At 35.6% G+C, this 14,965-nt stretch overlaps 1 protein-coding gene across 4 annotated transcripts in view; it reads left to right on the forward strand.

Annotated features, from left to right (window-relative positions):
• The window catches only part of GALNT3 (polypeptide N-acetylgalactosaminyltransferase 3), a 56,653-nt gene extending 51,118 nt beyond the window's left edge, over positions 1 to 5,535 (forward strand). For all 4 annotated transcript variants that reach the window (XM_066279989.1, XM_066279990.1, XM_066279988.1 and 1 more), the window contains 2 exons: positions 4,172 to 4,324; positions 5,396 to 5,535. In XM_066279989.1, the coding sequence (XP_066136086.1) occupies positions 4,172 to 4,324; positions 5,396 to 5,518 (276 nt within the window). In that variant the 3' untranslated portion in view covers positions 5,519 to 5,535. The remainder of the gene's footprint in view (positions 1 to 4,171; positions 4,325 to 5,395) is intronic.
• Positions 5,536 to 14,965: the final 9,430 nt, after the last annotated feature.

Here is a 14,965-nt window from a genome sequence, read left to right on the forward strand (position 1 = left end):
TCTTCCTTGATCTCATTGTTAACATATTTGTTATTTAATAACATGCTATTTAGCCCCCAAGTGTTTGAATATTTTTCAGTTTTTTTATTGTAGTTGACTTCTAGTTTCATGCCATTCTGATCAGAGAAGATGCTTGATATGATTTCAATCTTCTTAAATTTATTTAGACTTGTTTTGTGTCCTAATGCAGTCTATCCTAGAAAATGTATCATGAGCACTTGAAAAGAATATATATTCTGCTGCTTTGGGGTAAAAGGTTCTGAAGGTATCAGTTACATCCAGTTGATGTAGTGTTGTCATTTAAGGCTGCTGTTTCTTTGTTAATTTTCTGTCTGGAGGATCTATCCATTAAAATCCCCTACTATTATAGCATTGCTGTCAATGTTGTCCTTTATGTCCATCAAAATCTGTTTTATATATTTAGGTGTTCCTATATTTGACACATAAATATTTACAATGGTTATATCCTCTTGTTGGATTGCTCCCTTTATCATTATGTAGTGACCTTCCTTATCCCTTACAATAGCCTTTGTTTTACAGGCTATTTTGTCATATATAAGTATTGCTAGCCCAGCATTTTTTTTTTATTTTTATTTGCGTGAAATTCTTTTTTCCATCCCTTCACTTTCAGTCTATATGTATCTTTTGTTCTGAGATAGTTCTCCTGTAAACAGCATAAGTACGGGTCCTGTTTTCTTATCCATGCACCTACCCTATGTCTTTTGATTGGAGCATTTAATCCATTTACATTTAATGTTTAATGTTATTATTGATATGGACTTATTCATTACCATTTTATTCTTTAAATCTACAGTCTTCTTTCTCTTGATTTTTTTCTTTGATCTTTTTATAGCAGGACCCTTAACATTTCTTGCAGAAATGTTAAATTGGTTTGGTTGTTAGAAGTTTCTTGAGTCTTTTTTTTGACTGGGAAGTTTTTTATTTCTCCTTCAATTTTAAATGATAGCCTTGCTGGATAAAGTAGTCTTGGTTGTAGGTTCTTATTTTGCATCACTTTGAATATTTCTTGCCAGTCCCTTCTGGCCTCAAGTGTTTCTGTTGGGAAGTCAGATGTCATTTTTATGGGGGCTTCTCTGTAGGTAATTAACTGCTTTTTTCTTGCAGCTTTTAGTATTTTTTCTTTGTCTCTTAACTTCGCATTTTAATTATGATGTATCTTGGTGTAGGCCTCTTTGTGTTCCTCTTTAATGGGACTCTCTGTGCTTCTTGAAATTGTGTGACTTTTTTCTTTATCAATTTAGGGAAATTTCAGCTCTGATTTCTTCAAACAGGTTCTCTGACCTTTGTTCTTTCTCTTCTCCTTCAGGAACCTCTATGATGCAGCTGTTGATTATCTTGATGTTGTCACAGAGGTCTCTTAGAGTTTCCTCTGTTTCTCCTTTTCTATCTGTCTGTCCTGTCTGTTTCTCTGTCTCTGTCAAAAAAAAAAGAGGAAGACGCAAAACATTTTGTTAAAAAACCATATTGACTTACACTGCTTTGCACAGTTTGTCAATTTAGTTACATTATCAAAATAATTATTTTTACTTGGCATTTACAAATACGGTTACAATGAAGTTTTATGTTATAAAAATATCATTGCCCTGGCTGGATAGCTCGGTTGATTAGAGCATTTTTCTGATGTGCAAAGGCTGCCGGTTTGATTTCTGGTCAGGGCACATACAGGAACAGATTGATGTTCCTGTCTCTCTCTCTCTCTCACTAAAATCTATAAATAAAAAAATTGTAGAAAAAAGTCATTATCCGGTAAAACAGTAAAAAGGAGCATGAGGAAATGGTTAAGTTAGATAATATCTTAAAAGCATTTAGCACTAGAAACTAAAATTCACAAAGTAGTTTAAAATCAAGGCCTGATTGAAAATAAATTTAAAGGAAGTAAACCAAATTGAAATCAATGGCTGTGGTTAGAGTGATAGAAGCCAGAGTTACCTTCTTACATATAAACCAGAAAATATTATTGTCTTGCTCAAAGCCCTTGTATGGCTTCTGTCACCCAGAAAGCCCATTAGGTGGTGATGCTTTGCTTGTCTGGGCCACTGCTCCATTGCCTGGCAACTGAGCTATTTTAGTGCCTGAGGCAAGGCCATGGAGCCATTCTCAGCACTTGGGGACACCTTTGCTCAAACAATTTGAGCCATGGGTGCAAGAGGAAAAGAGAGAGAGAGATAGAGAAAGAAAGAGGGGGAAAAGGGGGAGAAGCAGATGGTCGCTTCTGTGTGCCCTGACCGGGAATCAAACCCAGGACTTCCACACACCAGGCCAATGCTCTACCACTGAGCCAACCATCCAGGGCTGATTGCTTTCTCATATGTACCTTGATGGGGGTCTCCAGCTGAGCCAGTGACCCTTTGCTCAAGCCAGTAATCTTGGGCTTCTAGCTAGCCACCTTTGGGCTCAAGCCAGTGACCATGAGGTCATGTCCATGATCCCACGATCAAGCCAGCAACCCCATGCTCAAGCCAGCAACCTCGAGGTTTTGAACCTGAGTCCTCAGTGTCCTGGGTCAATGCTCTATCCATTGCACCACCATCTGGTGAGGCAAGATTTACTTTTCTTAATGAAGTATAGCCAGAATGCTGTTTCTGTGCTTTAAACCCATTTTCTGTCAGTGTCTCCATCTGAGGAGCTATCAGTTATAAAAATGACTGGCATTGTATTTGTGGGAGGAGGTAAATTAAGCATGAGACTAAAATGAAGGGAACTTAAGGTGGATTCAGCTAATGTTTGAAGTGTCTACTATAATGCCCTTAAGGGGCTTGGAACAGTCCCTGTCTAAGACAGAATAAGGACCGAAAATATAATAGTGCTAAGATTATTTTAATTACTGAAAATCAATTATGTTCAGTTATTTTATCTTTCTTATGTCAACATTATGAAATCTTTGATTTATAATGAATATTATTAGTAGTTACACTGCTTGTCTTTGGTCTGTGGTAAAGCCAGCTAGCTATACACAGAATTCCAAGAAAGTATAGAGAAAGTTATCTCTGATGGACTATGTGAACCCTAAAAAGAGTGTAATTTTGTGCTGTAGGACAACTTCAAGGAAAACTAAAAAAAGGAAGGTAATATTGAATTGGCCTTTTGAAGAATAGAAAAGTGTTAGCTAAGCAGAGAAGGATCCAGAAGGTTATTCCACACATAGCACAATAAAGCAACGTCTTCGAGTTAGGGAAACACATGTTCTGCATGGGTATAACTGTGAAAAAGCATAGGCTATAATTGGGGGAATGGTTGCTAAAAGATTGAAATGGAAGTTGTATGTACCAATTAGGGAGTGTGGAGTTTATCTTAGCCACAGCAGTGACTCACTTCAGCTGCAGAGGTAGGGGATCAAATAAATGTTATGAAAGTCTAACAGTGAATTGAAGCAGAGTGAGTTTCCATTTACTAAGGCAGCAGAGTGAATTGTAGTAGCAGAAATTGGAGATAACTGGAGGTGTTGCGGTAGAGATTTTGAGTGCCTGAACAAGGTGAGAATATGAAAGGAAGGGTGGGTGGGATGGTAACATCTGTAAAGAAAACTCAGTAGGACTAATGGACTAATTACTTGGACATATGGGGAGAGAGAAGCATCAATAATAGTATCAGTAGCTAAAAATGTACTGAATGCCTACCATGAACAACATTTATTGTGTGGTTTTCTTGTAGTAACCCATTTCTCTTTATAACTCCAAGGGGTAGGAGCTGTTAAATTACCCATCTTACAGGCAAGGAAACTGAGGCATGAAATTTATCTCTTTTAGATGTTCCTAGTTGAAATATAAATGCCATGAATTGAAATGAATAAAAGAAAAGGAACATTTGTGGCCAGAAAGAGACAGTTAATGTACTTGCTACGACTTTCCAGGCCCTTTTCTATGGAGTACCTGTACTTCCCTTCATCCTGCCTGACACCTTCCAGTTTCTGTTGTGGGGAGAAAGTCAGTAACTTCTTAACTAAGAAACTGCCTGTTGGCAATAGGCTGGAGAAAGATTATAGTACTCTCTTTCATAAAAACTCAGCTTATGTTTCTGATAGCTATTTTTTACTGTATGAATTTGTTGACTTTATTATTCAGTAAGTTGCTTATTTCTTTTTATTGGACTGTTATTTTTCAACTGAGCATATAGGGTGCTTTTATCAGTAACAGCAGCCCCTTTTTCACAGTACTTTGAATACTCTGCTCAACATGAAATTCGGCATAACATCCAGAAGGAATTATGTCTCCATGCTGCGCAAGGTCCTGTTCAGCTGAAGGCGTGTACCTACAAAGGTCACAAGACAGCTGCCACTGGAGAACAGATATGGGAGATCCAAAAGGTACCTCAGTGCAATTAATGCACCCTTTTATGTAATTATTATTTTGAAAAGCTCTAATTGCTTCTCTGGGAAAATACATGAAACAGTGTGTTAATATTATCCATCAGAATTTCTCAGCTTTTGTGACTTTGTTACTGTGTGTCTACCCATGAGGTAACAGAGAATATGAGTTAAATACTATTAGGAACAAAATAATTGGAAATTAGTTAAAGCATGGTTTATGCAGACCAACACTACTGTGAGTTAATAATAATTGTTTCCCAGCCCTGGCTGGATGGCTCATTCGGTTAGAGCATCATCCCTAAGCACAGAGTCTGCCAGTTTGACCCCCCGTCAGGGCACACACCAGAGCTGATCAATGTTCCTCTATTTCTCTCTCTCCCTTTCTCCCCCATTCTCTCCTTCTCCCTTCTTCCTCTCTCTGAAATCAATAAGGAAAAATTTTAAAATAATAATTGTTGCACGTGTTTTTTTTTTTAAAGTTTCTTACAATGCTCCTTGTAGTAGGCATATTTTTTTCTTGGCAGAGAGACATGAAAATCATTTTTTTTTCTTAAAGTGCTTAATTTTTTCCTCCTGTTTTACTTTTTTTTTTTTTTTTGGTGAATCTATAACAGAAAAGACATAAACATTATTTTCTGTTTTTAAAAACATTATAGAGCTTAGTTGGAATCTAGTAATTTCAACTAAAAAAAGTTGAAAGTTGATTTGTGCAATACAAGAACACTATAAAACAGATTTTTATGACTTACATTTTTTAATGACTTGCATTTTAAAAAAGAGCCTGTCACTGATAGATATAATCTTATTTGAAAACTTGATTGAGACCTTGCTTTATGTACCTTTTCATTTATGTAATACCTTCTGTAGTGGCATAAATGGTGTTGTTTATACCAGAAACCAACAAGATTTTATCAGACATAGTTGATCTTAGAAAAGGTAAGTTAAGAATGATGTATATTTGGTGTGCAGGTCTCCCATTAACTTCTATGAGATCATAAAGTAGTTTTTGCATTTATCAGTTAACTGACTCTTGAAACTTATTGTCTGTTGTGTTTCTTTTTATTCTAGGATCAACTTCTTTATAATCCATTCTTCAAAATGTGCCTTTCAGCAAATGGAGAGCATCCAAGCTTAGTGTCATGCAATCTATCAGATCCACTTCAAAAATGGATTTTTAGCCACAATGATTAAGTGTTCCTTCAAATTAAGGAGTTGAAAAGGAGATATTTTTTTCTCATAAAACTGTGACTAGGCATACACTGTAGTTTTTGAAAATTATGCAAAAGCAGCTAATTGTAACTTATTCCAAATGCATTTTTCTTATTTATATCTTACAATGTTTCTGTAGCATCCATTGCCACAGAAATCCCTTGTTTCCATTTCAAAGCACAATAACTAATAATACCAAAGACTATTTTGAAATGTTCAGATGTAAAGGAAGAGATGTTTACAGTATGAAGAAAATAATTTTCTAAGTAAAGTGATGTTTGTGTGTTTTGTATACTTGAGGATATGCATAACTACATTCACACACTCACAACTTAAAATATTTCTTCTAATTTTGGGGGGAGGGAGAAAGATTTGATACTGTATTTTTTTAACTACATAGAAATGGATCAATGAAGGTCAAACATTGACCTTTGTATACAAACCAGGAAATTTTTATAGATCTAGAATTTATTACATGAAAATGCAGGTAAACGTATTTTTTACTTTTGTTTACTTTCTGTCACATGTTTCCTTAAATATGGAATTTAATGAATAAGCAGAAGACTATTTTTAACACTTTAGTTTCTTGGAAAATTTTAAAATATTTTTCATTCTGAAGCCCACTTACTTGAAGCACTTAAGTCTTTCTTAAAAGACCTTTATAAGTAACAATACAGTGTGTTTTCCAAAAGCAATTAAAAAGACTTTATAACTTACTATTTGTGGAAAAGGTGACTTTTTCCTTTCTGCTGGTCTTTAATCTTACCAAAATTCACAAATCTTGGATGTTTGTGAAATTGAATTTTAAATGCAGAGTACTTGACTCATTTAATAAAGCTAAATTTTGTTACTGATTTAGTTCAATTTGTTACTATTCAATTATTAGATTGTCTTTGTAATTTTTTTCACCAAAAAACCTTATTTCTCTCTATGTGGAAAACACAATAAAATAAATCCTTACTATTGTAATTATTGCATTTAAGTATTTTTCTCTTTTGGATAAAATATATATTGAATACTTGATAATATGTGAGGAAAACATGGATTTTTGTATCCTGAATTTGTAAGCACTGTTTGTACAGCCATCAGGTATTTCTTAAAGAAAAAAATATTAGATACTCATGGCATAAAGAAATGGAGAATGGAAAAGATTCTACATTAGATGTTTAGAAAATTTTGTGTTAATTTTTTGGTAATTTTTCTTGAGCATCTAATAGAGTAATTTTTTTTAAATATGCTTATTAAGGAGATTTAGCACTTTTTTCTTTTTGGCCATTTTATATATAGATCTCTTGTATTCTTATTTAGAAGTGGAGTATTCTTGACTTTATATTTTAAACCTGACAGAAATTCAGCTGTACAAAAGAAAAATTTTAAACTATTGGTTCCATCTTCTCATTATTTGTAACTTTGAAATTGCATCTTTAAAAATTCACATTTTTAAGTTTATTACAATACCTACTTTTGTTTCAATTCAAGTAACATTTATTGTGTGTCTAACTTGTCTACCTTTGTGACAAGTTATGGTAGACAGAGTAAGACTTCCATTCCTTTGAGCTTAGATCTTACAGAGCAGAAAGAAAGACAATTTTAAAATGGATAATGAGTGACATTATGATGTGATATTTTATGATGCAGATTACAGCTCATTATTCACATTTGCTATTTCTTTAATAAGTAAAGATTTTCTTTATTATTATAACATATTAATATGTATTGTGAAATACACACTAGTACCTACTAACTGAGAGTTTGTTGCTCTAGAACAGTGATTTGCAACTGGTGTGTGCAAGAATTTTTAAAAAGTGCAATACCTGAATATTTAGTCAGGGGTACTGACCTCTTTTCCCTTAGATCAGGGGTTGGGAAACTTTTTGGCTGAGAGAGCCATGAATGCCACATATTTTAAAATGTAATTCCATGAGAGCCATACAATGACCCATGTACATTACGCATTATCCAATAAAAATTTGGTGTTGTCTCGGAGGACAGCTGTGATTGGCTCCAGCCACCCGCAACCATGAACATGAGCAGTAGGAAATGAATGGATTGTAATACATGAGAATGTTTTATATTTTTAACGTTATTTTTTTTATTAAAGACTTGTCTGTGAGCCAGATACAGCCATCAAAAAAGCCACATATGGTTCCTGACCCCTGCCTTAGATTGTCAAATAAAAAAATGACAACCGCCAATACAGCAATTGTTGCCTGATGTGAATGAATCAAAATTATACCTATCTTGGCCCTGGCCGGTTGGCTCAGTGGTAGAGCATCGGCCTGGCATGCAGGAGTTCTGGGTTCAATTCCCGGCCAGGGCACACAGGAGAAGTGCCCATCTGCTTCTCCATCCCTCCCCCTCTCCTTCCTCTCTGTCTCTCTCTTCCCCTCCTGCAGCCAAGGCTCCATTGGAGCAAAGTTGGCCCAGGCGCTGAGAATGGCTCTGTGGCCTCTGCCTAAGGCGCTAGAATGGCTCTGGTTGCAACAAGCGACGCCCCAGATGGGCAGAGCATCACCCCTTGGTGGGCGTGCCGGGTGGATCCCAGTCGGATGCATGCAGGAGTCTGTCTGACTGCCTCCCCGTTTCCAGCTTCGGAAAACTACAGAAAAAGAAAAAAAATTATTTCTATCTTATCAGATCAGCAAAAATATACTTTTTGGGTGTGTCATAGAATTTTAGTTTGTTTTTGGGTGCCATGGGATTAAAAAGGTTGAAAAATCACTGCTCTAGGGTGAACAGCCAGGAGCAAATATCACTCTTAGAATTTCTTATCTCATAATACAAAACAAAATAAAACAAAACAAATTCTCAGAGACATTTTATAAATAAACTTAAATAAAGCATATTTATATATAATCCCCCCACAAATCTGAGTGCCCTCTGTGTATTGGTCACATGTTGTATCAAGAGCCATCCAAAATTTGTTTAAGTAGGTTGATTGTATTATGGCTTTGTTAAATTCATTCAAAGGGGAGAGTTCTTACCTGATTTGGGGCCTTAGGCTGTTGCTCAAGTGCCATTTAACTCATTTCACTAGGGATTTGTCCTTCAGGGTTGGGTAGTACCTTTTAAAAGTCTATGTTTTGAAACAATGCTAATAGAAAGTTTTGAAGCCTGGCTGACATCTTGAGATATTTTAATACACTCAAGTGTAAAATTGTGAAACTCTTACTTAATTTGAAGCTATCATGGCAAATGCTGTAGAAGACCTGACATGTTGCCTTTTTTCCCAGAGGATCAAGTCCCAAGAACTCAAGATTGTAACCTATATTAACAAACCCCCTAGGGCTAACCTGATGGGGGCACTCACTGGAAACTGGGATACGACCACACAACCACAGGACAGAAGAGACAATACACTGAAATTGCTCATTACGACAGCCAGTGATGATACCTTTTAAATTGCTATATTACCAGAGAATTGGCCTTGCTGTTGCTAGACAATTTAATTAAATACTTTGTAGACCATGAATATATTAGAGCAAAGGGTAAGGCAGCTGCTGTTTTGGAGAAAACAAGGTTGAATACGTTGGAAAAACTAGAAAAATGTGAAATTCTTTTTTAAAATACGACTAAGTTATACATGGAAGGAGAATTATAAAAGATAGGGAAACAGAAACCTAGGAGTAGTCTGTGCTCAAATTGATTCACAACAGGCTTTAAAGAAAGCAAAACAAAGTTCTTCAGATGATGCACTTTTAGTGTGGTTCATGCAGAAAACATGTTGCACAGTTCCCATATACCAATTCGTACATAAAAGCCTTTGGCCTTACCATGAAATATTTGTGAAAATTAATATACATACAAAGGTAGAATTGTGTGTGTATTTGATATATATGTCTTCATTTTTATTGCTTTCTATTTTAAATCCCCTTTTCAAACGATCACTTAACATCTCAATTGTGTTGAAGAAGGGTTTTCTCCCCCACACATATATATAGTCACTATTGCTCTCTAATTGTCAGCAACTCTAGTTTTCAAAATATTTAGGTAATACTTTTTGTTTCTGTGATTGTAGTAGGCAACAGGAACAAACAGTACATAAAATGGCCCCTATATTCAAGAATTTTTCAGTCTAGTAATGTGGTCATCACTGAAGTATAATGATGCTATTTTGTATAAGTACCGCGCGCTAACCGATTGCGCCACTGGAGCTCCGAATGATGCTGTTTTGGAGAGAAACAGTCCATGATGGAGTCAGCACCTTCAGCTTCTGGTGCGTTCATTGCCTGGGGCTAGAGGGGAAAACAGAGGAACCCTTCAACTACAGTAACGCTTCTCAAACTTGATTGTGCACACCTGGGGAATCTGATTAAAATTCAGATTCTAATTCATATATTCTGATACAGATCTTTGATTCTGTATTTCTAATAAGTTCTTAGATGATGTCTAGACTGCCCGTTAAACCAATAACCAACGTTCTTTGATACTACCATGCCATTTTAATCATGCATCACATCCCTGATTACCTCAAGAACCACCACAAGCCAATACTCTTTATTGTCCATTACTGCCATTATGGTTCCCTGGGAACTCCTATATCATTTGTTTATCCTCAAGTTGATCAATTTCTCTACCAAATCCCCAATATTCTTCCACTTTCTACTTCTGTTCTTTTATCAGAATATTTCCTTGTATCAACAACCTGGTCTCTGAAAGTCCTATTCGTCATCTTGTCTTAACAGAAACTGGACGACTAAGGCACCACTTTCTGTTTCATTGAGGGTTATTGTTTCTGTGTCCTAGCATTTCACTTGCACTGTAAGGTGGGATTTGGAGTATATGTGTTCATCAAAAATGCCCCATGAAACCAATGCTATGTATAGATAAATTATCCTCCATCCCTTCTTGCTGCTATCAGCTATGAATCTATAGGTTATTTATTTATTTATTTCTCTTTCATTCATTTATTTATTTTTGTGACAGAGGTAAGAGTCAGAGAGAGGGACAGATAGGGACAGACAGACAAGAAGGGAGAGAGATGAGAAGCATCAGTTCAGCACCTTAGTTCTTCATTGATTGCTTTCTCATATATGCCCTGGGGAGGGGGGCTACAGCAGACCGAGTAACCCCTTGCTCAAGCCAGCGACCTTGGGTCCAAGCTGATGAGACTTGCTCAAACCAGATGAGCCCATGCTCAAGCTGGTGACCTCAGGGTCTCGAACCTGGGACCTCTGCATCCCAGTTTGATGCTCTATCCACTGTGCCACCTCCTGGTCTGGCTTTAGGTAATTTCTTTCAATTAATTTTCTTTATTTATTGAATAGTACTTTAATTCTTATTTGACTTTCTTTATACCCCTACCTCAGTCATCTTTCTCTACCTCTTTGAGATCTCCAAACCATTGATACTGTTCCTTATTCACTATCTCCTCTAGTCTTTATTTATCTCCTTATCCAAAATGATTTCAATATTCCATCATTACAATAATTTTCTATCATTCTTGATTTACCTTTTCTTTTCTCCAGCATGCTTACCTGAAAATCTTCAGACCCTGAATTAACCAAAATATTTGAAGAATATTTGTATACTCTACCACTGCCCTCAAACAGTTGTCCTGGGATGACGTCTTCATCATTGTTTGGAGGTATCCTTTAACACACCTCTCTCTCATGCTGCTTTTCTAGTCTCGTAGATTCTATGTCTTGCTCTTTCTTGGTTTACTTCCTCTTTTTGCAATACACCATGCAATAACTTTTGGGGGAAGGGTTCAGGATTTATATATCTTTGAGATCTTTACAGCTAAAAGTACCTTTCTTTTACCCTCACATGTAATAGGTTAGCTGAGTGAATTTCTTAGTGGGAAATCATTTTTATTATTATTTGAAGGTATTTTTGTTTTCTTCTACATTCCAGTACTGAAAAGCCCAATGCATTTTTTTTAATCTTGATCCTTTGTTAGTAATCTTATTTTTTCTCCTTTTTGTCCCAGTGTTCTGAAACTTCATGGTGAATATTATTACTATATATTTTGCTGTGATATTGAAATGTACATCTTTTGATTCAAAGAAATTTTCCAAATATTTCTTAATTTTATCTCATATTCTCAGTTTCTTCCTGGAATTGGTATTATATAAGACTCCCTAATATGCTGATACTCTAATATATTTGGAAAAATGCTTTTCTCACCTATATTCTACCTCTTTGCCTAGTCTATTTTCTAGGAGATACTCCTGAGGAGGCATTTTACGATGAAGGCTTCTAAACTTTGTATTGAGTTTTGTTTTGGTTTTTGTATGCCATTCTGTGAATTTATGAATGATGTTTTTCTTTTATCTTTTTTATTTTCAAGATAAATATATTATATTTAAAACATACCTATGCCTTTTTTTTACAAAAGCCTCTAAGACTTTTGAGAATACAGTTATATCAATAGATTTTTAATTTTATTTAGAAAATGAACTTTAACAAGGTGACATTGATCAATAAGATTACATAAATTTTAGGTAAACATTTCTGTAGCATTTGAATTGTTGATTATGTTGTATACCCATCACCCAAAGTCAAATTATTTTCTTTTATTTAATTTATTGTGTTTACATAGATTCTAGTGTTGCTGTGATTTTTTTTTAGTGTTGCTGTGATTGCATCCCCCTCCCCATATCCCCTCAAAATTTCCCTTACCCCCCACTCAACAGCTTCCTCCCCCCTTCCCTTCAGGTTTAATTCTGCTCCTTAGTTCACATTGTTCCTTGGATTCCTCAAATGAGTGAGGTCATATGTTATTTTTCTTTCTCTTTCTGGCTTATTTCACTTAAAATAATAGTTTCCAGGTCCTTCTATGTTGTTGCAAAAAGTAATATTTCCTTCTTTTTCATGGCCCCATAGTATTCCATTGTATATATATACCACTGCTTTTTAATCCACTCATCCACTGACAGACACTTGGGCTGTTTCCAGACCTTTGCTATTGTGAACAATCCTGTCATAAACATGGGGTGCATTTCTTTTTTTGAATCAGTGATCTGGTGTTCTTGGGATATATTCCTAAAAGTGGGATGGCTGGGTCAAAAGGCAGTTCATTTTTAATTTTATGAGGAATCTCCATACTGTTTTCCACAATGGCTGCACCAGTCTGCATTCCCACCAGCAGTGCAGGAGGGTTCCCCTTTCTCAACATCCTTACCAGCACCTACTGTGTGCTGTTTTGTGAATGAGCATTCTGACAGGTGTGAGGCGGTATCTCATTGTGGTTTTAATTTGCATTTCTCTAATGATTAGTGATGTTGAACATTTTTTCATCTATTGGCCATCTGTATGTCCTCTTTGGAGAAGTGTCGATTCATTTCTTTTGTCTATTTTTTGATTGGATTGTTTGTCTTCCTGGTGTTGAGTTTTACAAGTTCTTTATAAATTTTGGTTATTAACCCCTTATCAGAGTTATCAAATATGTTCTCCCATTGTGTAGTTTGTATTTTTATTTTGTTAATGGTATCTTTAGCTGTGCAAAAGCTTTTAAGTTTGATATAGTCCATTTCACTTGCCCGTGGAGATTAATCAGCAAATATATTGCTGTGAGAGATGTCAGAGAGCTTACTGCCTATGTTTTCTTTTAAGATGATTATGGTTTCATGACTTACATTTAAGTCTTTTATCCATTTTGAGTTTATTTTTGTGAATAGTGTATGTTAGTGGTCTAGTTTCATTTCTTTGCAGGTAGCTGTCCAATTTATCCAACACTATTTATTAAAGAGACTGTCTACTCCATTGTATGCTCTCACCTCCTTTGTCAAATATCAATTTTCCATAAAGGTGTGGGTTTATTTCTGGGTTCTCTATTCTGTTCCATTGATCCATATGCCTGTTCTTCTGCCAGTACCAAACTGTTTTGAGTACAATGGCCTTGTAGTATAACTTGATATCAGGAAGTGTGATACCTCCCATTTTATTCTTCTTTTTCAAGATTGCTGAGGCTATTCGTTTTCTTTTTTGTTTCCATATAAGTTTTTGGATTATTTGTTCTATATCTTTGAACTATGTCATTGGTATTTTAATTAGTATTTCATTGAATTTATAAATTGCTTTGGGTAATATAGACATTTTAATGATGTTTATTCTTCCTAACCATGAGCATGGTATATACTTACACTTGTTTGTATCTTCCTTGATTTCTTTTATCAATATTTTGTAATTTTCCGAGTACAAGTCTTTAAACTCCTTGGTTAAATTTACTCCTATGTACTTTATTTTTTGTTGTTGTTGCAATAGTGAAGGGGATTGTTTCCTTAATTTCTTTTTTGGACAGTTCATTGTTGGTATATAAAAATGCCTCTGATTTCTGTGTATTAATTTTATACTCTGCCACCTTGCTGAATTCATTTATCAGGTCCAGTAGTTTTTTGACTGAGACTTTAGGGTTTTCTATATACCTGTACAGTATCAAATCATCTGCAAATAATAATAGTTTTACTTCTTTTCCAATTTGGATGCCTTTTATTTCTTCTTCTTGTCTGATTACTGTAGCTAAAACTTCTAGTACTATGTTGAATAAGAGTGGTGCAAGAGTGCACTCCTGTTTTGTTCCTAATCTTAGGGGGATTGCTTTTAATATTTGCCCATTAATTATGATGTTGGCTGTGGGTTTTTCCATAGATGGCCTTTATCATGTTGAGGTATGTTCCCTGTATTCCCACTCTGCTGAGAGTTTTGATCATAAATAGGTGCCAGATTTTATCAAATGCTTTTTCTGCATCTATTGAAATTATCATGTGCTTTTTCCCCTTCCTTTTGTTTATGTGATGAATCACATTGATTGATCTATGAATATTGTACCATCCTTGCCTCCTCGAATAAATCCCACTTGATCATGATGTATGATTTTTTTTTCATGTATTGCTGGATCCGGTATGCTAATATTTTGTTGAGGATTTTAGCATCTAAATTCATCAGGGAAATTGACCTATAATTTTCTTTCTTTGTGTTGTCTTTGTCTGGTTTTGGAATCAGAATTATGCTCACCTCATAAAAAGAACTTGGAAGTCTTACTTCCTCTTGAATTTTTTGAAATAGCTTGAGAAGGATAGGAGGTAGTTCTTCTTTGAATCTTTGGTAGAATTCACCAGTGAAGCTATCTGGCCCCGGGCTTTTGCTTGTTGGGAGATTTTTGATAACTGTTTTGATCGCATTTGTTGTAATCGGTCTGTTTAGGTTTTCTGATTCTTCCAGGTTGATTTTTGAAGGATTTTAAGTTTCAAGGAATTTGTGTTTCTCCCTGTGCCTCCTAGATTACTCTCTCTTCCTGCTACTTCGGTCCTCTCATCTCTCCCCGTCCCCTAGAGTCCAGGGTGAGTGGTTGTGAAAGAGGTTTTCTGCAGGGTCCCTTTAAGAAGAATCCTGGGTCTGAGAAATCTCTCTCTTTCTCACAAACAGTATCCTGGCTTGTTTGCAGCTAAATACTGTCCATATACCTCTTCTAGTCTCTGGGGCTGC

The sequence above is a fragment of the Saccopteryx bilineata genome, chromosome 5 (genome assembly GCF_036850765.1).
Source record: "Saccopteryx bilineata isolate mSacBil1 chromosome 5, mSacBil1_pri_phased_curated, whole genome shotgun sequence".
Lineage (NCBI taxonomy): Eukaryota > Metazoa > Chordata > Mammalia > Chiroptera > Emballonuridae > Saccopteryx > Saccopteryx bilineata.